Consider the following 23,050-nt stretch of genomic DNA (forward strand, 5'->3'; position numbering starts at 1 on the left):
ATTCACTATGCAAAAAATGAAGAACAGTGACACTTGAGTGATAAAAGATAGTGTTATGCATACTGTTGAAGTCAATAAGGTGAACTGAAGTGAATTAAATTGAAATATCAGCTCAGTTTCTGCTGCCTCATGTTTTCAGACAATTGGATTTCTCTTTATGCAGGAAGAATTATGGATGACAGATTGCAGTTCATTTCCACTGCAGCAAATTCTTCTGGATATTCCCGTTGTATCTGCTTAGCTCCAGTGGATGTGTTACAGATCCTCCACCAAGTCCTTGCTAAATGTGTTTTGACTCAGAAATGTAATGACCTTTGCTTGCTGCTAGCTCTGGCCACAAATTGATCTGTTATTTTGGCCTCTGCACTTCTGTAACTACCACAGTTTCCTGGAAATGCCTTTACTTTTATTAAGTTTTAGGACACCCCCCCCCCAAAAAAAAAACCCCACATCAGAAAAAGAATGCTGACTACCTCAACCCTTTCCATTCTGATGGTCCCTTTCAGTTTGCGCTGTTGCTCAGATTACAGGCCTGTGAGACTCAGCTGTTTCAGTTCACCAGGGTTCACATAAATATTTCCTTCCATTTCAGTTAACCTAGCTTCACTTCCCTTCTGCCTGACCTGGAGATCTCAGAGAAAAACCTAGTTAGCATCTCCATATTTCACCCACCTTGGTCAAAGGCGCATGTTCTGCCTGATTTCAGGGTGCAGCTGTAAATCGTCATGTTGCTTTGAGCACAGACTAAGCTGGCTTGCAAACTTTGTGAATTTAATGAGTAGCCTTTTAATTTAATGAGATGCAAACATCTTGTTAAGCTGCAAACCAAGTTCAGCATGCATGCCCACTTGCATCTATGTCTCAGTGGTTTTTCTGACCTGCCTGAAACCTTACCCAGGTACCTTCCCTGAGACTTTTCAGGTTGCTTTAAGGACATGAAGAGACAAAGGTTTAGTTACTTTTGTCTTACTTCCTTTAATATTACTTGTGAACCATCTCAAAGTTTCTCAAAACTTGTGAACCCACAGCAAGTAGTGTCTACTCCAGGGACATCTCAAGTGTCCACTTTGGCAAGTTGCCAAAGGGCTTCATGAAGCCTTTTTGCATCCAGATATTCCATCAGCAGCTACCCCATGCCCAACAGGGTGCTGACAGGTCTCTTTACAATTTCTGTGCAGCCACTGCTTTAGCACAGTATTTTCTCCCTCATATATAGATCCCACATAGTAGGTCAGCTACTATGGAGGATGACGTTAATTGATTGAAATTTACTGGAAGGATATAAATGAACTCTCTTCACCCCTGAAAACAGCCACATCTCTAAGGAGTGTATGACTTGGCTGTTCACAGTGGGTGTAGGGGAAATGATTTTGAAGTTCAGCTTGAAAGTGATGGGTGAGGCTGGACAGCCACTGCTTCCTCTCTTTCCCCACCCTTTAAATGTGTCGTGTTGGATATGGACTTTCAGGGCTGTGTTACAAGGGCAGTGGAAGGGTAGGTAGGAAGTGAAGAGAGGCAGAAGATCAAACTAGCTGGGGGGGAAGAATTCATGTTTACCAGCAATGGTATTTCCTGTTAAAACTGGCAAATGAGCAAGGACAACATGGATTCTGAATCCACCTGATTCTTTACTGACCGCTCTGAGAGAGGCAACAAAAACTGCTCCTGCCAACTCGGGTTAATAATCATCCTGCATATTTTGGTTGCTCCCCTTCAGTGAGCTACTCGTTATCAGTAAAACACTTTCCCATTCCAGCAGTGCATGAAGTGATAACAGCAGCTGGAGCAGACAGCTGGTGGTGTGCATTCATAGCGGTGATGGCTTTGCAGGACTCAGTCCTTATAGGGTGTCACTGCAGGTGTAGCTGGTGTATGCTGGAAGGTCCTGACTGGCTCCTGGTATTCCTCAGTGTGACCAGAACTGCTCCAATTGGAAACTGCTTTTGTAGGCGGTGAAGGAGATGGACTAAGAAATATGTTCAAGAAACATATAGGAAGGAGAATAATTCCTTTTATTAATTATGTCATGGCAGCAGGGTCAGAGGCAGGGCAGGACCATTGTGTGTTAAGCTGTATACAGATATATTTTTCCCCAGGGTCATTGTGATCTGAGCAGAAAAAGTAGGTAATATGCTCAAAAAACCTATTGGGAAGTGCTCAAGATATATTTCTTCTCTTTCTTTCCATCCTCCCTAGTGCTCATATGATATCTCACTTGTACTGAGTCTCTTTCTCAGATATCCCAGCCAAACTGTTGCTTCTTTGCTTCTCCACTTATGCTAGTCTGCCCTGTTTCATTAGGTTAGCAGAGTAGGAAGGAGCTAGAAATAGTATGTAGGGATCTAAGGGTGCCTATGGAAATGTCTTTAGCTGTAGTGAGTGGGCCTTGCCTGGAGATGACTGTTACGGTCTGGCAACTTTGTGACTTACCAAAAGATCCAAACTGTCCCCTCTAGTAAATCCTCTCATGGACTTCCTTTGAGGGAATGATAAATAGTGTATTCGAATTTAATTGGAATAAGAAACAGATGATCCAGTTAAAGATCAAGACAGACAGGTCATTTAAATGTTTGTCTTCTCTAAACTAATTTGAAGAACTGCTGCTTACAACACCCATTCCTCATTGAGCCATCATGAAGGAATCTTAGCTATTTATCACATTCTCCTGGCAAAGACTTTATCAATGGGTGATGGATGTGACAGGCAACAAGCTAGACATCACAATAATTCTTCAGCCATCTTTGGAACAAAAGACTTAAGAGGCGAGACAATAACTAATTCAACAAAGACTAACAAAGCTTTGAAAGGTCCTAACAGTGTTTCTACTAAGAGGACATGAATTCTTCCAATGAAACAAGCAGGCCAACTGTTTGTCCCTTGACCTTCCATGACAGAAGACAAGACAAAGTTCCCCTGTCAAGCTTGTCACAGAGATGGAGTTTTTAATGACAGCAGGGTTATTGGAGGAAACAAAGGGAAAGAGGAGGCTAGATACAGCAGGGGATAAGTGTGGTAACCTCTCACCCTCTGAAAATGCTGCCAGGCAACAGCTACAGACACAGCTGTAAGGCAGGGGGTGTTTCACTGGACCGCATTTTATTGCTTTGTCACAGGATGCACACAAAACTTTGCCCAACCGTGATGTCAGGATAACAAAATGAAAAATAAATAAATAAAATTACTAGTATCTCATTTGTGTAATCATTTCCTAAGCATTTCTCTGTCCATGAATGGCATTTCTTTATTTTCTCACGCCTGAAAGGAATGCAGTCGCTGCTTTTGTTGATTGCACTCAGTACTTACGCTGCAACAAAACCTATTCAATGAATGCAAGTTTGCATTTGAAAATTTATGCAGAATATGCAGGGTCTAAGTCAAATGGAAATACTTACATTGAAATTTAGATTAGATGGAAAGATGATACTCCAGATCTACAAAAAAATTATATTCATCCTCTGACAGAAGCCTTGATTTTCTGACTCAGCTGGTCTTGCAGGTCAGTGTTGCCCAAGTGACAGCAAGGCTCAAGCATGTACCCTTAAAAAAAAAGATCACCGTTAAATCTGGCATGGGCAATACATCTAGATTTCACTGCATTTCCATCTATATCAGCTTCAATGAAAAACTTTGTCTCCATTCTCAGGAAACTGATTCCTCCAGTTTCATGTTTCAGAGAAGAAGTTGTAGATATTTCCAATGCATAGTATCAGAATTGCTCTCCTTTCCCATACTTTGAGAATTTTCTGAAAGAGGGACAATAGCAAGCAGTTGCTGACAGCAGTTCTGGGGAGGCAGAACTCCTCCAGGCTGTTACCTTCGTGGACTGAAAGAGAAGAAACAAACATTCCTGAGGATTCTTCTTTGCTTGATAACAAAGTCCATTCTTCTATCGTCCCTTTCAGTCAGTGAAAGGTAGGAATCCTGTAGTATTGTACCTCTAATAGTGGATTTTTCTTGCCACTCACCAAAAGCACTGACATTCAACACATGATCTATGATACGAGAATGCCCCACCATGCAGTCTTTTCAAGTATGTGTGGTCCTTGGAACAGTAAGTGTCATAACAACCACCATAGGCAGGTATCAAACCTTGGGATGTTATTTTTCTTTAATATTGAGCTGTGGTCTCAGCATTCCTGCATTTGTTGATTTTCTCTTAAATCTCTAGGAGATTGTGGTTTTTTTGTTTTGTGTGTGGGTTTTTTTGTTTTGGTTGTTGTTGTTTGTTTGGGGTTTTTTTCCTTTTTTTCTTTTGTGTGTGTCTGTGAAACTTTAAGGGAACATACAAAGTGGTAAATAGTAAGGGACTAGGCAGCAAAGTGCAGATACCTGTTGTGCTGACTTTTTTCTCTGTTTTTCTCTCTTTTCCTCTGTTTTTGGACTGTTTCAGTTAGCTCCAAAAATCTAACCATTTATGTATCTATACACACATAGCAGAGTTCAACAGAGATTAAAACTCTTCTTTAGTTTCTGAATTATCTAAAATAATACAAAGCTCAATAACTTCACTATCCATTCACACATCTGGTAAATGTAGATTTTTTCTCGAAAAGCTAAGAAAGTGTTTTCACTTTAATTTTTAAAATATAATAATTATCCTGAACAAGGTACAACAACTTGATACAACTTTATGATAGAGAAAGAACACCTTGTCATCCAGTTTGTCAAAGGTTTTCTTTTCTTGGCACCAGAGCTTTGCTTTGTTTCAAGGATGATTTGATGTTCCCTTGTATCAGTCACTTGGGTGAAATGTAACTATCAAGTAGACAGATTTGTATGTATGAGATCATGTTATTCTGGAGATAACAATGCATTTTGACAAATAAGTTATTGTGAAGTACTTAAAAGATGTGTGGTATTCTTTTAATTCTATTTATGTATAAATTTGATTTTATGGGGTTTTGTTTAACTGTGTGGTTAATTTAGTTAAACAGAATGCATATATTGCATTTGTTAACTTGATTTTCCTACCCAGTCATGATGGCTCAGGAACTGCCAGAACACCAGGGCTAGATAACAAAAGCAATTTTGGGAGTGATCAGGTGCTGCTCTGTGGAACTTAGACCACTCTGCTAGCTACAAAGAAAACAGAAACAATGAAAGCAATAAAAAAAAAAAAAAAAAGTCACTTAAAAAATATTGAGTAAGCAAAGTCAGATTAAAGTGGCCAAATGAACAAACAAGGTATGAGCTTTGCCTTGTCAAAGTTAGTAATCTTAGATGCCGTTAAATATTTAGTGTGGTCTATTTGATTAGTATGGTCTATTTGATCTGCTTCTCACAAGCTCCTTCTTTGAGAGGTCTTTATTTATGATTAAATAGCTGCCTGTGAATTTGGTACATTGAATTAACAGACTAAATATTCTTCTTCATCTGTATTTGCCATTTGATGAGTGTCTTTGTGTGGAAGGAAATAATTCTCAAATAAGACCCTGATTTTTAATTACCAGCCATCTCAGATAATGGTAGCGTATTCAAGTCGCCAGCAATAAAACTGGGGAAGAGACCTGTGATCTGTGGTGGCTGTATTATAATTGCCCTGCTATTCACTTAAGAAGGGACACTTACAGGTACACGGGGATGAGAGTCTGACTATATATAAATAAAGCACTACTCAGGAAATATGTTTCAACACAAATGACTTACAGGAGAATATCTTAAAAAAACATAGAACATTCCTCTTCTCACAAAACACACTAGAGACATTTGTGTCCTTTAAATATAGTCATTATTTTGCCCTTTAACTTTTTAAATCCATGAAGCTATTTAAATTACAGTAGGTACTCTGAAGAAAAGAAATTCATATTCATTTTTACAACAGAAAAGGAAGATTGTGTATTTCCACTGCCCATAACCAACGCATAGAATAAAATATTCATGTCTGAAGTAATTGTAAATGACCCTTTATTACTCCAAATAAAATACTAGTATATAATGCAGCTGCTGTATTGTCTCATGCATTTATTAATCCTTCCACTATGAACAATGGGAACGACATATATGTTGGCACAGAATGTATGTGGACCAATAAGCTTTTTTAAAAAATGAGAATTAACATGCTTGAAATTCAAAACCCTCTTAAGAGTCTGAAAGCTTTTTTTAATTAGTGAGATGTCAGCATCTGGTTTAAGTACTTAGTTGAAGCAGAATAGGAAAATCTTTGGCCCGTATGAAAGCTTTTCCAAATCAGAGTGCATCACCAGGTTTACTCTTCACAGATATATCTTCTTCTGTGGTTTCATGAACAGAATCTTGGGTTTGGTTTTTTTGGCTTTTTTTTTTTTTGTTTTTATTTTTGTTCTGTTGTTGTTTGGTTCAACCAATAGCTCTGTAGCTCTTTGTAAGTCCAGATGAGCTTAGAAATCAATCTACTATTGAAAGGCAATGTCTGATCCTATAAGCAGTTGCTCAGTGGAGTTCCCATTGACTTAACTGACTCAACTCTGTCAATAATTCCTTGAGCTCCCATTGATTTTCTTGAATCACAGGTTTTGTGATTATGAGGTCACTTAGACTGCCTCTCTGAGGATCACTGGTATTGTAACATAGCAATATCACAGCTATGTAATATCATAGCATAGTATTGTGCATAGCAAATGTAAGTAATTTGAAATAGGGTTATTCTGGAACAATCTCATGTTTGTAACTTAATAAACACATTGTCTAGAATGGCTATGACAGATATTTACCTTACTCAGGACAATAAATTAAAATCCCCTTGTAGCCTTTTGCTCTGAAAATAAAATCAATCTGTAGATGGAATTATTATCATTCTATGCTAGTGTTGATGACCAGAAAGTTTCTCCATTTCAGGCATGTAATTTGGGGGAGACATCTCATAGGTTTTTTTCACAGTTCTAAGGGTCTATGTTAGCAAACAGTCAACTTAATCTACTACCTAGCTGTTGGATTAAGTAGGACTTTGGATATAATCAATAATGGAATACCTCTATAAAAATACTAGATCTTAAGCAGCTGAATTTATTGCAGAACAGTCTTTAGGTTGCTCTCAGCTGCAGTGGGAATTGTGTCTATGCTAGTATTAGAAAGCTGAAAAAGTGGCAAAAAGTTAGTTTGCCTCAATTTTTAGTTATAAGGACATTTCAACTTTAGCTATAAGTAAAAGGAAAAAAGTGCATGTTTTAAGATGGTTGTGGTGTATGTTTAGTATCCGGTAAATTCCTGAGGGAATGGATAAAAATTTGTATTAGAACCTATCTTTCTTGTTGAGATCCTACAGCTCTTAGGATGCTTAAGCCTTCAGCTGGCACTTCCAGTGACATTAGCAGAAATTTGTTCAGAAGAGTCTGCAGGGTCATATCCATTGGTTTTCAAAATAATTCTTTTCTGAAGCACTCAATGCTTGAACAGGCTGAATTATGAAAACTCTTTTGAACATGGTAAATCTGGACATTCCTGCTTGTTTTTAAAAAGCAGTTGATTGTCTTTGATTGTCTTAGTCATGAGAACTAACCAAATTCACTATCCATTTATCTCTAAAGCATCCGTCATGTTGTCATCCAGACACAAATACTAGCTTGAACACGCCAATACTGGCTCGAATATGCCAATAATAGTCAATGTTGTCAGTAGCTTTCAGCCAAAACCCAATCATCAAAACCACTATATTAAATGTTCTTGCATTAATCTAGGAGAGGAACTAATGTGGAATGATACAAATTCATTGGTTTCTGTCTGCAATATTTTGCCAGATGAGTACTTTGGGACAGTGTTTTATTTTACAGCATCCCTTACACAGGGCATCTTTGTATTGAGTGTAATAGAGCCTGACACCCGAATCCACTTTGTTCCTGGTAGTGCTGTGGTATCAGGTAGCTGCAGCCATCTCCTGGTTACCGTCGGGTGAAACCCAGAGCGACTTCTTTCAGCAGCTGAACTCCACCCGACAGCAACCCTCCTCCCCGACCCAGACTTTTGTCCCTGTCGAGGCTGATTTCAACAAGCTCTTCCAACACAGCATCCCGCGGAGGTGGCCGGGCCGCCGGGCAGCGCCCGCGGGGGCGGAGGGATGCTCGGCGGAGCGCGGCGGCTGTTCAGCACCACGGTCAGCGCCGGGCGTCCCCCTGCCGCCGGCGCCGGGCGGTGACGGGGACGCGGGAGCGCGGAGCAGACGCGGAAGGGGGAACTTCTGCCTCGACGCTGATGTTTTTTATGGGAAGCAGCAGTCAAATAACAGGTCAAAGCATGATATTTGACCTCCTGTACTGTATTTTAAGCCGAGGAAAGGACAAAGCTGTTTCACTGACACAAATGGAACAGAAAACACACTTCTGCCTTACCATTACGCTGTTCGCAATGTGTTAGGCTGAAAGCAATTTGGGCAGCAAAAGGGTGTTTTGTTTTGTTTTGTTTTTTCCTCCTCATTACAGTAAGTGGCAAAATTGTCTGTCTGCTGAGGGCAAGACAGCTGCTGATTACCAGATCTAAGGTTAAATTAAGGAGCTGAAAGAGAAAAAGTATATAGGAAAGTGACACATTATGTTCAAAAAGATCCATTCTATATTTCAGCCCAACTCCCACCGAAGAAATGTGACAGATGACATCCCTTACTGTGATGGCACAGGTTCTGCAGTGAGATTGATTCGCAGCACTTCTATGTACGTCCTTGGAGGTGAGCAGGAAAAAATTAGTGAACCACTGAAAAAATGCAGAAGTACAACCAGCATTGACTCTTGCTCCCAACCAAAAGAGGAAGACAGAGACTGGATGTACTCTAAGACTCAAGACTGCTTGAAGTACTTACAGGATCTGTTAGCCTTGAGGAAAAAATATCTTGACAATATCAAAAACTTGAAATCCATGCATATGGCTGCAGATTCCCCAACATCCACAAAATTATCCACAACTGGAAAGAAGACATTTCTTCCACTTCCTTCCAAAGAGTCTTCTAAGGTAATTCATAAGAACCTTTGCCATGTGCTTGGTCCTAAGCCATGAAGCAATTAGCTGTATGACCTATGTTGATTTTCTGCTTTATTGGTCTTAGCCAGTTATCTTGCTGTTACATCATTTGAAATGTTGCTAAATAACTTAAAATTCTTTCTGAGTAGTATGAAATTAAGTATGAATGACTAGTCATGGGAAGAAATGTATATGCCTATGTTTGTGTGGGGATAGAGAAAATAGAAGGAAGGAGGTATGATAGTATGGGAAGTTATCTGAAAACATGTTCTGAAAAAGTGAGCTGTTCTCTCAATACAGGCTACTTAACTGCCTCAGAGTTCCCCACTGTGGTTATTTATAGCTGCTAATGACTGACAAGCACAGTAATATCTAGGTTTACTTACTTACAAAAGGCAGTCCTTTTGTTGGCATAAAATTACTTATTCAAAATAATTGCAAATTCATTGAAACAAATAGGACTTTTTTCTTACTGGTCAGGTAGCTTGTCAGGGCTACATTTAGCGTCAGTGCAAGCTCTACTGATACGCTGTAAGGCATGAGGGATCATTAAGGGTTCCTTTCTCTGTGCGTTAATAAGTTGGCAGGTCATTTTGAGACAGCATTAATTCTTCACCCTTTGCTATAATGATACCACAAAAAAAAATAAAGATGGAATACCATCTTTAGTGCAGACTGTTTCCATGTATCCTAGAGAGAAAAGCATTGCAAAGCTTCCTTCTTGTTGCAGTTTATGGATTGTGTGTCACTAGACAGTTCAGTGGTTAATTTGACTCTGGACTTGATTCAGTGAGGACAAAGGGAAAGATTGCAGCAGGTGGGGTGATCTGTTTAGGTAACATGACCACAAACATGACTTTGACAGCAGACTCACAGGTTACCCAGTGCAGTCTTTAAACTGGATAATAATGGGGAAGAAGTGAAGAAGGAATGTATGGCTGGCTTACCGACTACTTCACCAAAGAGTTACTGCCACATGTATATGTTCTGTCACAGCAGAATGTCAGAATGGATGAAGCTGAGCATTGTTGCAGGCATTGCTTAACCAAAGAACAAGGCTCACGTATTTACAACTAGATAGCACGGGTTTTAATTTTATGTTTTGATCTAATACTCATTCAGTCAGTAGGCTTTTAAATTTGGGTTTATTAGGCTTTACGTCATCTTTTTAATGCTTTGAACAGTGACTCTCAGAAGCTGGGAATAATAGTATGAAACAATACTCAGCTCAGTCGGCTGGATAAGAGAGATTTTACAAAGCCATTACTGTTTAAGGCCAGGGAAACATCCAAAGAGAATGACTGAGCTATAGGTGAGCGGCCTGGTGGTGCCAGGTGCCAGGAGAAAAATCTCAGCACAATAGATACAGTCTGTGAACTGACTTTGTGCACCATTACACAAAGATTGGCTTGAGGCAGGGGAGACCTACAGCATGCCCGTTCTCTGATGAGCTGAGCAGTGATCTAGGGGAGCAGTACATGACCAACCATCAGCCACGCAGGAAAAAATGAGTGCAAAAGGGTACTAAAACCATGGACCAGGAGGCTGGGAGATACATTCTGCATAACTAGGCTTCATACAGCTTTGTGAATTTCTGAGATTTCCCACTGAAAATGTCACTGAAGAAAAATGCCAAAAGCTTAACTTGGGTTTGGCAAACAAGTGAATCCTCTACAGACTGAGACTAAGTGCTGTCACCTGACTGTGGCCAGCCAGCTCTTATGTATGAACATGTAGAGGAATGAAGCTGGGTTAATTAACATTGATAATATACAGCTGTGGGCTGGCTTCAGGGGCGGTGGGTTGGCTGATGTGGATAAGGTGCAGCTGTCGCTGGTTCCTGCTAAGTAGTTAAATAGCTCTAAGGGGTATGGAAGAAGAGCAGTCAGTGAAGGGAGGCCTGGAAGAAGCAGAGGGGGGAGAGATAGTGTCCTGGATGTGGGAGAGGCAAGAAGCAGGGTGGGCTGGCCTGAAGAGGATGAAGAAACAGCCCAGACAGTAGATGACCTGTTGAAACCTTGTGGGGGATTGGTGGCTGTGCCAGGGCGAGGTGTGGGAACTACTTATTGAAGTTAACCTGGTATGTGGTGGTAAAAGCCTTGTTGCAGCTGGCTAGTTTTGAGAGGGCTGTGATATGAACAGCTGTGGTACTGGCTGGCATGCTAATTCCATGAGCCATCCCCTAAGGAACAGACCGAGACATCAGCAGAATATGCCACCCATATGAGTCATTCCTGCCACCACACATGGCAGTGTCACAGCTGCATAGCTATGGCTTTGCAAAAATCAGGCAGAGGTCAAGAAGATTTCTAGAATTAGGAACTAGAGTATTCTGGCTATAACAAACTTCATGTTCGCAGGCTGCAAGGTTTATCTTGCCATCAGGATGGAATGGTTTTGTCCCTAACTACCTGTTTGTGTTAAATTACCTGTCAGTGGAAATACACTTTTCTCCTCCCTGCTGCATGATTAATGGCAAGGTGCTTTGTCTAGACAGCTCTGTTCTCATGAGAGTTTTAATCCAAAGATCCCTAGGACCTGGACTACAGACTGCCTGTGGATTCAAAATTTGCCTCCTGGGTGCAGTGAGAGAAAAGAATAGAGGTGGGTCAGATGCTGGAAGTATGTAGGTAATTCTTTAAAATGCCTTTTAACCAGTAAGGGCTTAATCATAATAGCAGTCACTATTTTCATAGATGTGTGGTAGCAGCTATCTTTTAGCACTTCTGAGGATGTCAATCAACCATGTCAGGAGGGGAATAAACTCGCCTATCTCCCTGCCCCCACAGAATAGGGAACAAGCTGGTCCTTCAGAGATGCAATACAGCATGTATCCTTTGTTTGCATGTTTGAAACCCATGGTAGCAAGTTTCTGACTTGGTATTGCTGCCTGGCAATATACCTGTCTTGGAGTAGCAGGGAAATGATATGGTCTTTCATTAGATAGAGCCTGGCAGGAAGTATTCATTCCGTATGGACCTACCAGAATTGCTAACTGAGGCTTTATGACTGCTTCAGCATTTATAGACAAGCATTTGCTTTTTTATCAAGACAGGTTCCTAATTTTAAACCCTATGGCTTTCCTGTGGGAATTATCACGGTATCGAATGACTCATATTTTAGCACACATGGTCCTTTTCCATTTCAAAAAGACTGTAGCAATTTAGATCTGGATTCATTTCACCTAACCTAGGCATTTTAATAAGATCCTTAAATTAGTAACCAAGTTACCCCACAATCCCTTTGCAGCTAAGAGAAAGAGCTGCCTGCAGAGGGGGATTCAGCCTGCCTAAGGCCTGACTCATCTTCTGAAGTGCTGGAGACCTGCATTAAATACAGAAGACACCCTGCATGGCTACATTTCTAATGTGCATCTCATTAGGTGCCTACCGCTAGGTAGAATAAATTTGACCACAAAGCCCAGCTGTCATTTAGCCACCTAATTAAATGGCTTGACACAGGGATTCTGAAGGATTTCATAACACCTGGCTAGCAGCACCTAAGTGCAAGATGTTTGACGTTGAGCATGTAACAAGGTGGACATTTGTTAGACTGCTTTCCCACTTTCTTTGATGACTAAAAACTGTGGAGTAGTCTGGACCTGTGCCCTTTTCTGACAGCTTGAAGTATGGAATCAAATATAATTTTTGCAGCTTTCTTATATGGTTTGCTCATTAAGAAGTCATTGTTCCCAACCCTTAGCTAACTTTTTTTTTCCCTCCCCCCCCCCCCCCATGATCAACAGGCATCCATGGAGAGAAAAGGCCCACAGTCCGGTTCAGATGTAAGAGAAGCAATAGCTTTCTTTGACTCAGTTATTGCAGACCTGGATTCAGAGAGATGGTGGAGAGTTCCTGACATGGATCTGCCAAACGTGGATGTTGATTTTGATGGTGCAGTATAAACTAGCCAAAATATGATTATTTTTGGTGTGCAGAGGGTAGAGGGAGGACTGGTATTGTAAGACCATGCTTGTTTACTTAATGGACAGAGTTTTCCTCCAAGCTTTGCTTCCCAAATTTAGGACCATTACATGCAGGATGTGAAACTACAGTAATATATTGCTTGTTCCTTGTTGAAAGGTGAAACTATTTTGTGTGTGGCCATTACATAAACAAATGTAGCATGTATAGTGCTGGAATAGTGCTTGCCTTCTGCTCAGGGCTGAATTCTACCCTCACTTCTCTACTCCAAGCTGTCTTTGGGGAAGAGCTATTAAAAATATAAAGATATTTTTTTCTTCGTCTGATTTTCATTTTTCTCATTGAGAAAAGGCCGGATGTTTTCTTTCTAACCAGCAAAAAAGAAGTCACTTAGATATTAGGGTAATTAATAGTATGTTTCCATCAGAAAGGATTGGATTGTCCAACTAAATGAAGATGTACCCATCTGAGCTCATCATCTATCAAATATAATCAGTGGAGAGAAACAGACATTTCTTTCCTTTGTCTTAGGCTAAGGTGGACATCTCAAACAGGTCAGATTAGCTGTGCCCTAGAAATGTGTATAAAGGGATAAAAGGACTAGCTGTGACATATGTATTTACACTGCAGGCATTGAAATACTAGATAAGATGAATCCCAGCCCAAGTGACATCCTGCAGTGAAAGAAGGTTGGTTTCTCCACATTACCTCCAGGAAGGACCCAGCAGGCACCCTGTTCTCTTGCTGTGCATGTAAAAATATCACTGGCAAGCTGTTAATGCCAGATTATCTTCTGTCTTTCAGTTGCTACAAGCACAAGTGAACACAGTTTACATTCAAACTGGATCCTTCGTGCTCCCCGGAGATACTCACAGGATACTGCCCAAACAGCAAAGGCTACAAACCAATCGCAAAGAAACAGCCAGCGGAGAACCACTGGCTCTAGGAAGAGGTTGGAAAGACATCCTATGTACTTGCCCAAAGCTGTGGAAGGGGCATATAACACTTTAAAATTTAAGCCCAAAACACGTAAGAAAGAATATTGAAATAATATTACCTCTTCAGCTGAAGACAGAATATATTAAATAGGGCATGTAAGACCTGCTTTTTTTTTTTAACCTCTGACCCATCTCTTACACTTTAGAAGTGACGTGTGTAGTCACTGAAGGTTCTTTGTGTGGGACATATTTTAAGCCATGGCTATTCCAACATTGAACTCATGTGAGGGTTTAACTCATCGAGTTTGTTGTGCCTAACAATACTGCTTTGTCATTCAGCTTGGGGACAACTCCAGCTTGACAAGCCTTTTTTCTAGTGCTGGTATTGAAACAATGATTCAGAGATTGCCTGGTGCAGTAATTTTTCTTCTGATTCCAGTACTGCAAAGCAATTCAGCAAATATGTTGGAGCTTTTGCACCAGCGTTTCCAGCTTCAGAGCAGGGAAGCAGAATTTTCTCCTTTTTTTTGCATGTGAAAATCTGTATGTGCCATCATTGACTCTGTGATCTGAGAGTACATATCAGCACCGAGGTGCAAGCAGGCTGTGGTACAAGCAGAAAAAGCCGCAGTGAAGGAATCAGCATTAGAAATCTGTGTTTGGAGGAATTGCTCCAGTGTGTTTTGAAGCAACAAGCTATCTTGTACTCTGCTTGCTTTTGGAAATGGTTCTGTCCTTGGATATAACATCAAAGGATTCACTGCATGCAAAGATGTATATATACAACTTTTTTCATATGGTTACACCACCTGCTAGTTTTCATCTATTTTAACACCCAGTTGCCGAATCTAGATATCACAGCATACACTAGAAAAGCTTAATGTCTTGCAGAAGAACACTTACTGAATAAATTGGAGAAAAGTTTTTTTTCTCAAGGGCAGAAGGCAATTCACAGACAAATCCACTGTATCAGCTTTAGGTTATACCAAATGTTTTGAATTCTGCTACTTCATCATTAAAGACTATGTATTAGGAAGAATGCAGTCTAGAATTGTTCTTTAGACTCTTTCATCTTAAAGGTGATATGTCTTCCATGTGATACCTGGAATTGTTAAGATCCATACTCTGCCTGTTTTACTGATGTAGAGCAATGTAAAAATGTATAGAAAGTAACAAGGAGACAGCACCCTATAGAAATACTGGCCTGTGGCCCTTCAGATAGAGCAATACCATTTATATCACAGACATCAGTCTGAGCCACAGCCCTCGGCTAATGCTTTGTCTTAAGAATTTGCTAATGTGTTTGGGATCAAGCCTTCACTTACTCAATTTTTTTCAGCTGGTGTTCAATCAGTGGTTCACTATGACAGATGGATCATGGCAGCAGTGGTATGTCCAGCTGATGATTCACTGGTGATTTCCTGTTTCTATGTTCAGTACTTTTTGTGTCCACAGGCTTGGATGAATTTCCTAAGGCAATGACCATCAATATATCATAACCTTCATAAATCTTGTGCCCACCACACAGAACATCTGGCAAGTGGCAACTCTTGCTGATTTGTGTTCCTAGTCTTTGGGACTGAGTTATTCAAACAGCATTTCTGCTATGAGGTGGAAGAACCTCTCTCAGATCTTGCTGATCTAGGACACTTTTCTGTCATGACACAGGAGAGTGCCAAAGAAACTTATGCTCCTCCATTCAGAGCTGGCATCTCCTGTTTGATTAAAGCATTTTGTTTCTTTTCCTAGTCGTGTTCATGAAGGGGAGGGAGGACTTGTTTCTCTAGCATTTTAATTCTGGAGGTGCTTTTGCTGCTTTTCATCTAGTTTGTATCCTCTTGAAGATGACCAGTTTAACCAACATCATTGATACATACTCATGAACAGTTTAAATTAAGGTCTAGGTTTTGTTTCCCTATTGTTGGTGCTTCTCACAATTAGCCTGCATTCTCTATAGTGTTGCTGCCTCTGTACCTCCCCAGTCCTGTCCTGGCTGTCCTGAACTGAACATCATAACTGTCTTTAAAACTGTTCTGCCTTTGACATGATGGTTGAAGGCCTCTCAGCCAGGTCAGATAGCCAGAGCACAGTGTGCCTCAAACACACCCCTAACTGCTGGCATGCCTCAAGGCTGCAGCTCTGTGTATGTATGAGAGAAGGAGGACAGTGGTCCAAACTGCATGGTTTTGGCAGCTGTGTCACCCTGAAACCCCTCTCCAAGCAGAATCTCATACTGAAGCTGCTGAGGAACATTTTTACTGTGTGGTCACATTTTTGCTATGAGTACCTGCAGCATGGGTGGATGCTGACAGAAAACCTCACCGTCTTTTTCAGTTACTGTAACTGAATTAGGCATGTGCATAGTTAAAATACTGCTGAAAGAAGAAGAAGAAAAAGATTCCAACCACGTTCTGCCCTGGGCTGTGCTTCATGTTTGTAGTGCCAAGGTTTTACGCATTGGAGTAGATGATCTTTTTGCTATAGTTTTAAGGATGCACTGTGATGTGCACAACCAGACTGCTTCAGGAGGTTTGACCTTCTCTGTGGCTTCATGTCTGTCCTTGTAAAACAGAGGTATCTCTGGTCATCTGGCTGTGACAGAGCGTAAGGGTCCCCTTACTGTCTAGCACAGAAATTCCAGTGTGAAACACATGTTTGCTTTTATGTATGAGAGAGAGAGAGAGAGGGGGAAAATAAGATTTATAAATTTGGTTTGGATTCTGTGATTTTTGTTTTCCTTTTCTACTCACTTCAAGCCTGTTATCGTCTTAGGAAATTTTAATTGAGTAAAATAAAGCAGTTTTTCTCTGAGAACGTTTTCTATCTCCTATCCCATAAATGCAGGCATCTTCTCCTTCTAGCATATTAGCCCTTGTATGCTCCTCACTGGACATGATTCAGCTCCAACAGAGCTATGGAGAGTGGCCCTTGCATCTTAGCACACTCTCTGGGGAGGTGGGAGCTGAAGGTGCAAGCCCAGAAGCTGGGTTTTGTGCTACCTGTGCTGGAACAGGGCAGTTGAGCAGAATAGGAGCAGGAGGGAGGAAAGGGAAGCATTTCCATGCCCTGTGTTATCTGTCTCCTCAGAGAAGGGTTTGCTGTGGATGGCAGCACCCTCTGTGTTGGCCCAGGACAGAACTGTGCTCCTGCCTAACACTGACTCGCTTGGGGCAGATTTCCATGCAGTTTCCAGGAGCTGCTGGTTGCCCTGCAAAGGTGCTCCTTGGCTACTCTGAATTGTTCTCCCAAGGGCTTTGCAGGCAGAACTCTGCACAGACACCAAAGGAACTCTCTCTGCCTTGGCTAGGCCCTCTAAATGAATTTGCTGCAACATGTAGTTATTCTCAGACATTGCAAGCTTGAAATTAAGCACCTACTGTAGGAGCTCTGACAATGCAAATTGTACAGGAGAATTATTCATGACCGGCAGAGTGCTGTATGACCTAGATCCCTTGCAGAGATTATTAGTGAGCTGTTTCAGTCATACCCCTAGGCCCTAAGAATGAAACGCATCAACTAGAAGCTCTATCGATCAAGGCCGCTGTGTGCGAGTGTTTCCCGCGGCATGAATCCCCAAAAGCTCTTTCCCAGAGTGCACTGGAGTAATAGGCAAAATCTTTAGGAAAGTTTCTTTTATTCTGTTGTTTTAAATCCAGCTCAGCTGAAGTACTGGGGCGTTTCAGGTTCTGCTAGCTAGTGTCATTGCTGAGCACTAGCACTTAAGGGGCTGTGGCTATGAATTTCTGTGACACCACATCCACAGCTGTCTGTGAGAAACTAAAGACATTGTGTGCAAGAATCCAGTAACTGAAGAGAGATGAAGTCTGCTGAAGAAATCATGTCCTAGGTGATTCAAAATAATTTTGTCCTTTTGTATTGAGCAACTCAGTGTAACCATGATGCATGTAAGCGAGCTGAAATTGTAAGTGTCTTTGGCAGAAAAAGAAGAAATATAGGCAGCTAATGGAAAGTTGGCAGCTGGACAAGATGTGTGCTCTGGTTTGAATCTTTCAGTGCTGTAAAGTTACAATGAAGGCAGAAGGTGTCAGCACCGCGTTAAGTAATGCAGGAAGTCCTCCAAGGTAGTGCACAGCAAAGATATATAGTTATCTGCTGCTCCAGATTGACTGGGGCGTATAAAAAATGTTAGGTTAGCACCTAGTGGATGTCTTCAAAATTTTCACAGCTGTAGGGCCAGTCTGTAGTTCTGCTTGGGTAAATTCAGGAGAATGCCTGTTATGTTTCTGTGGTGGAGCAGGTCCACAAGGAGATGAAAGCAGCATGAAGCTGGGTAGTTACATCAGGCTGTGTTTAGGTGGCTTTTGCCACCTTTTGAGCCTGTAGCTCTGAGTTATGGCTGTGGTAAAGTGGAACCAAGCTGCATCAAGTCAGTGGAATGGCTCTTGACTTATCTTGAGTTTAATGGCTAGAAAATAAGTTGTTTGAAACAATTGTGAGGGCAAATCACAACATATGAGCTCAGCTGCTTCAGACCAGGCTGACAAGCAGAGGGTAGAGTCTGTTACTTGATTGGCAGTAATTTAGTGCATGATGGAGTTTTCTACTAACGGGCTTGTCGTATTAAAAAATTATCCATCTTGTTTAAGGCATCATCACCTGAGCGGCTCAGTGATTATGATACCCTGACCCTTGTCAGAGGATGAGGTGACCTATTAGAGAAAATATAAAAAGATTTTATGGAATTAAAAGTGATGTGATCCACCCTGTATTAAAGTGAGACTGAGAAGGGAGCAAGACCTCACCCTTCAAGAAGACTATGGCCACTGCTGGGGCAGCACTGCAGGTGCTGCCGAAGTGAAAGGTGTGATCAAGCAGGAAGTTTTCAGTAGTAAGTGCTGGGGACTGTCACTTATCTCAGGGCAACAGCTCTTGAAGGAGATTTCTAGAAAGGTAGCTAAAACTGTCCCTTGGCCACACGGTGGCAGTTCATTCCTAGCTATTCTACAGCCCTCCTATTTCTCTGATCAGCAAGAGAACTGGGGATGAGAGGGAAAGGGAAATGTTTTGTTCTGCTTCATCAACAGACGGTCAGTGTGTGTATCTGTTACTCACTTCTAGGCTCCTTAATTTATAAGCGTTCCTTTGGCAGTTTCTAATTAACATGAGTTCTTTAAATGAGTTTGTTCTTCCAAGGAAATTATTTCCTTAGGAAATAAATAACCATGACATCATAGGAGACACTGAGACCTCAGTAAATCACATCTGAGATGCTGACCACTTGCCTCTGGCTGCATCTGGAAACAAATGGACAAAATAATGTCATTGCCAGAAACAATGCACTCTTAGGCACAGAAAACACAAAGATGGATTAAAAATAATAAGCAGAGGATCTGAAGATTCAGAAGTTCAATCTTAAGTAGGCCTGAGCTAAGTGTTTCTGACCTGATTCTGAAGTTCCTTCCAAGGCCCAGGAGAATTAATATATGAGGTTTTCAGCTTCTTGGGGTCCTGTAATGCTGCTATTCCAAAATTTTCTAATCCAAGCAGTTCAGTTAGTCAAAAGCTAACATGCTCCTGCATCAGCTGCTGCTGTGTCTTCCAGGGGTGTGTTTATATTTAGTGCATGCATGCTAAACTTGTTGAGGTTTTTTTTTTTTTTGCTTTTTTTTATGCCAAAATACTCATTTACAGAAAAAAAAAAAGAATATGTCTTTGCACTGGTTATGACTACACATCAGTAACAGGAGCTTTCATTAATTCAGATGGCTCCATGGTCCCAATGTGTTCAGATTAATGAGGTTCCCTGCATTAATAAGGCCCAGGTATAACATCAGCGCTGGGACTGCTCACAGGCAGGCTCCTAGTCTAGGCTTGCTTGTGGTTTGATGTACGACACTGTGTCCTTTCTAACTGACAAACACAGTACCGTCATCTCCAGATAATTGTATGGGGAACAGCAAAGGGAGAAGGGGATTAATCAACAATAGAACACACTGTGCTGTTCCTAATTCAGAGCTAGCTTTAGTATCACTTCACTATAGAGAACTGATTCATCACATTCTTCCCCTTCAATAGCTTCACTTTTCAGTTTCCAATACGCAGAATTAATTTTTGCCCCCCTCCTCACCCCAACGATACAGGTCTTTGCTGTGCCAGGAAAGTGAGCAGTTCAGTGGAAGAACTCCAGTGTGAGCAGAGCTGACCTGTAATTACAGCTGAATAAACTGAAGCAAGTATACTCGGGGCCAGATTTGCAGTTGCCCTTAGTGGGATTTTCGAAAGGCACGTAACTAGCATCAGTGGGAGTTAAGTGACTCTGACAATTGCACTGGTGCCTGACTGCTTTCAGAAAAGCTGGTCTGGAGCCAAGCTTGAGCGGACACAGCTCCACTTCTGGGAATTAAATCAGGCTCATAAGACGTCCAGAATTAGCCCAGTCGGTCTGCCTCTAAGCCCACTAACTTCAAGCCCTCGAGTGGCGTAATTCTGAAAGATAGAATTGTCCCACACCTCTGTCAGGTTTCTGCAGCCCTTGCCACTCTCTTCCTGCAGGGCTGTTGGTTGTTACTGATGCTTCCATGCAACTTGGGCTCTAAGGATTTGTTGATAATGTTTCTGGAAGTCACAAACCCAGATTTTCTATGAATGCTGTGTGAATTTGAGAAATGCTGCTGCTGTTATATTCACACAAATATGTCCGAGGGCTCTTGAGAAAGTACCCCTCTGCCAGGGGACACTTGCCCATGACAATGTGGCATTTTCTGCAGACAAGCTGTTATGGCAACATTCCACCACACGTCCCTTTCCTTAGAAGATTTCAGACTTGTTCTACCCTGAAGTGAGTTATGAGAGATCAGAGTCTAATCTCCTTCACTACGGTAGATCTGGAGCTTGTCTGTTGACTTTAGGGGGCTGAAGGGAAAGAGAAGACAGGAGGAAATGAAATAACCTAGCAGAGGTCTCAGGATGAAGATTCAGTGCAAGTCTTGCCATTCTAAACACAGCATTTGGTCTTTCTACTTCTCAGACAGTACAATGCTTTATGGTGACAAAGGTCATCAGGACTTGCCAGATGCAGTTGGTATGCAACTCCTGGAGGGTACCTGGCCAGCTGAGGGGCTGGGCAGGCAATGGACTGCACTTGGCTGGTTGGACATGCCCTGAGCCACATACAGGTGGATAGCGGCTGAGCTGGCTTGACAGCAGCACTCAGAGAAGTGAGCAGCCTACTTGCAGAATCTATAGATTTCAAAACTGAGGCTGCTTTATTAGAAATAACCACACCACCCCTGCCACCCCCCATGCCCCCCACCCCCCATGTGAGCAACTTCACATTTTCACCTTGAACCACTCAGTTCAGACTCAGCCCAACAAAAGTACTTTCCTCTTTGGTTTTTTTTCAGAGCAGTATGCCCTGCTGTCTTAGGAAAGGATAGGTAGAAGGGCAGATACTGGGGTTTATATTTCTCTGTGGATCTCTCAGTCCTATGTACCATGGGCTCTAGACATTCAAAACTGATATACTATAAAAAAAGAAATTAAGAAGAAAAACTCACAGTTGGTGTGCCAGAGCAGCAACAAGCAGGAGCAACTTGGTTGCTACAAGGAGCGGAGAGCAGCTGCCTGGCAGAAGCTGTAAGCAGACAGGCAAACCATGGCAAGGGGCTTTCAGTATCACTGTTTGAGAGGAAAATAATGTGATGAGAGAACATTTAAAAAAAATGGAACAGCAAGCTTTCTGAGCTAGATTCAAACGCCAATTGCTATGTGGTTTTCCCAAACAAAAGTTATCTTTCACTCAAGCCCAATCTAAGATCCATTAATTTCCCCTCTTTATTCTGTCAATAGTTCAGCCATATTGGTTCTAAAAGGATTCAAATTACTCAGAGATGATTTTCTTGTAACTGTCTTTAATTACATTCTTGCTTCAAAATTTACTATGTTTTCTTTATGGAAACTTGAATTACTGATGTGAAGAATTTAGGACTGGGGGTCAAAATGAGCAGAGCTATTAAAAAAACCAAATATACACAAAAATGAGGGCATTGTTGTTTTCTTTAGAGGCTTGCCATTGCATTTTAACTAGCTTTTCAAGAGCTCTGTTTTTCTCCTTTATTCCATGAGGTATAATATGTTAATGTTTTCCCTCCCTTTAGTATGGATTTATCAATTCCTGTCTGAAATCTCTTATTATAAAGAACTTCAGTTAAAAGAGCTGGGAAAAAACTCAAGTGAGTAGTTTATCCTCCAGAAGAGAAGTACTGGTCCTGGATGGGGACTTTTGTAATGGGGCCAAAGGGGGTTAAAATCTGATTACGTGGTGAGGAGGATTATCAACAGAATTGGGGCCCCCACAGCTCTGCACTTCGCAATTAATTCTGAGCAGCTGGTGCCAAAATTCAGCGCTGAGTCATATCCCCATAGAAGTTGAGTGGCTTGCGCTCAGTGTAAGTAGGGAAACAATTCAGAAGAGGCAAAGACATCCCACATCGGTGGTAACAGATGCGTTTCTCCATGGGATGAATAATGCTTTTTCCTATTGCCAGGTTCACCCTGCCCCTCTGGGATTCCATGTGTTGCATATAGTAAAAGAGCCTTGTTCATTTGGACAACCTGTGTTAGAAAGGGGCAAATGGCTGACAGAGACCCACTTGGCTCGGTGGTGACCCACCACCCTTCTCTTGGGTAGCCAAGGCCACGCTAAATGCTGATGATCCTTTCAAGGGAGGTGGTCTTGACGGGAATGATTTCCTGAGCCAGTGAAGGGGCCTCTGTGCAAATAACCCTGCACTGTGGCGTGGGCTGGGAAAGACTCCATCAGGGGAAACGCATGCAGCTTGCCTCTCTGCGGCCCCGCTTCATTGACAGGAAGGATGATTTCATTAACAGACCGCAGAAAGTACATTTATAGCTCAAAAAACCCTCGCAAATTTCATAGCATGTTATTAACCAAGCCCGTTACTTTTGGGGCAGGCTCTTGTTCAGCAGAAATGTTAAATAACAGCCCCATGGCAATGGACATCCTAGAAATGCCGATACTTAAGGAAAAATGGGTAGTGAGCTTTCTCTCTGGTAATTTTTGAAACAACAGCTTCAGCTGCTGCTAGGTGGTTTGTGTGGCACACAGCTCTCTTCCTCAGAAAGAATTTCCATCCCAATAAGCATTGCTTGCCTTAATTATTAATATGAAGACTAAACACAGACAGATGGCAAAATAAACTTTGTTAGGTTGGTGTGAATCTGAAGTTCCTTCCACCAACATAACTGGGAGCAGATATTGAGCCAAAACATATAGAAACCTCTTGA

At 41.6% G+C, this 23,050-nt stretch overlaps 1 protein-coding gene across 1 annotated transcript; it reads left to right on the plus strand.

The window, feature by feature from the left end:
• The first annotated feature begins 8,499 nt into the window (after positions 1–8,499).
• C2H13orf42 (chromosome 2 C13orf42 homolog) lies at positions 8,500–13,897 on the plus strand. Its single transcript, XM_027815904.1, has 3 exons — positions 8,500–8,913; positions 12,668–12,815; positions 13,650–13,897. The coding sequence occupies exons 1-3, from the start codon at positions 8,500–8,502 to the stop codon at positions 13,889–13,891; spliced, it is 804 nt and encodes a 267-aa protein (XP_027671705.1). The 3' UTR covers positions 13,892–13,897.
• The last annotated feature ends 9,153 nt before the right edge of the window (positions 13,898–23,050 follow it).

This window comes from Falco cherrug, chromosome 2 (genome assembly GCF_023634085.1).
Source record: "Falco cherrug isolate bFalChe1 chromosome 2, bFalChe1.pri, whole genome shotgun sequence".
In the NCBI taxonomy this organism is placed as follows: domain Eukaryota; kingdom Metazoa; phylum Chordata; class Aves; order Falconiformes; family Falconidae; genus Falco; species Falco cherrug.

Coding starts and splice junctions, on each gene's coding strand:
- C2H13orf42 (XM_027815904.1), top strand. CDS start 8,500: ATGTTCAAAAAGATCCATTCTATATTTCAGCCCAACTCCCACCGAAGA. Junction 8,914..12,667: donor CTTCCAAAGAGTCTTCTAAG/GTAATTCATAAG, acceptor CATGATCAACAG/GCATCCATGGAGAGAAAAGG. Junction 12,816..13,649: donor CGTGGATGTTGATTTTGATG/GTGCAGTATAAA, acceptor TCTGTCTTTCAG/TTGCTACAAGCACAAGTGAA.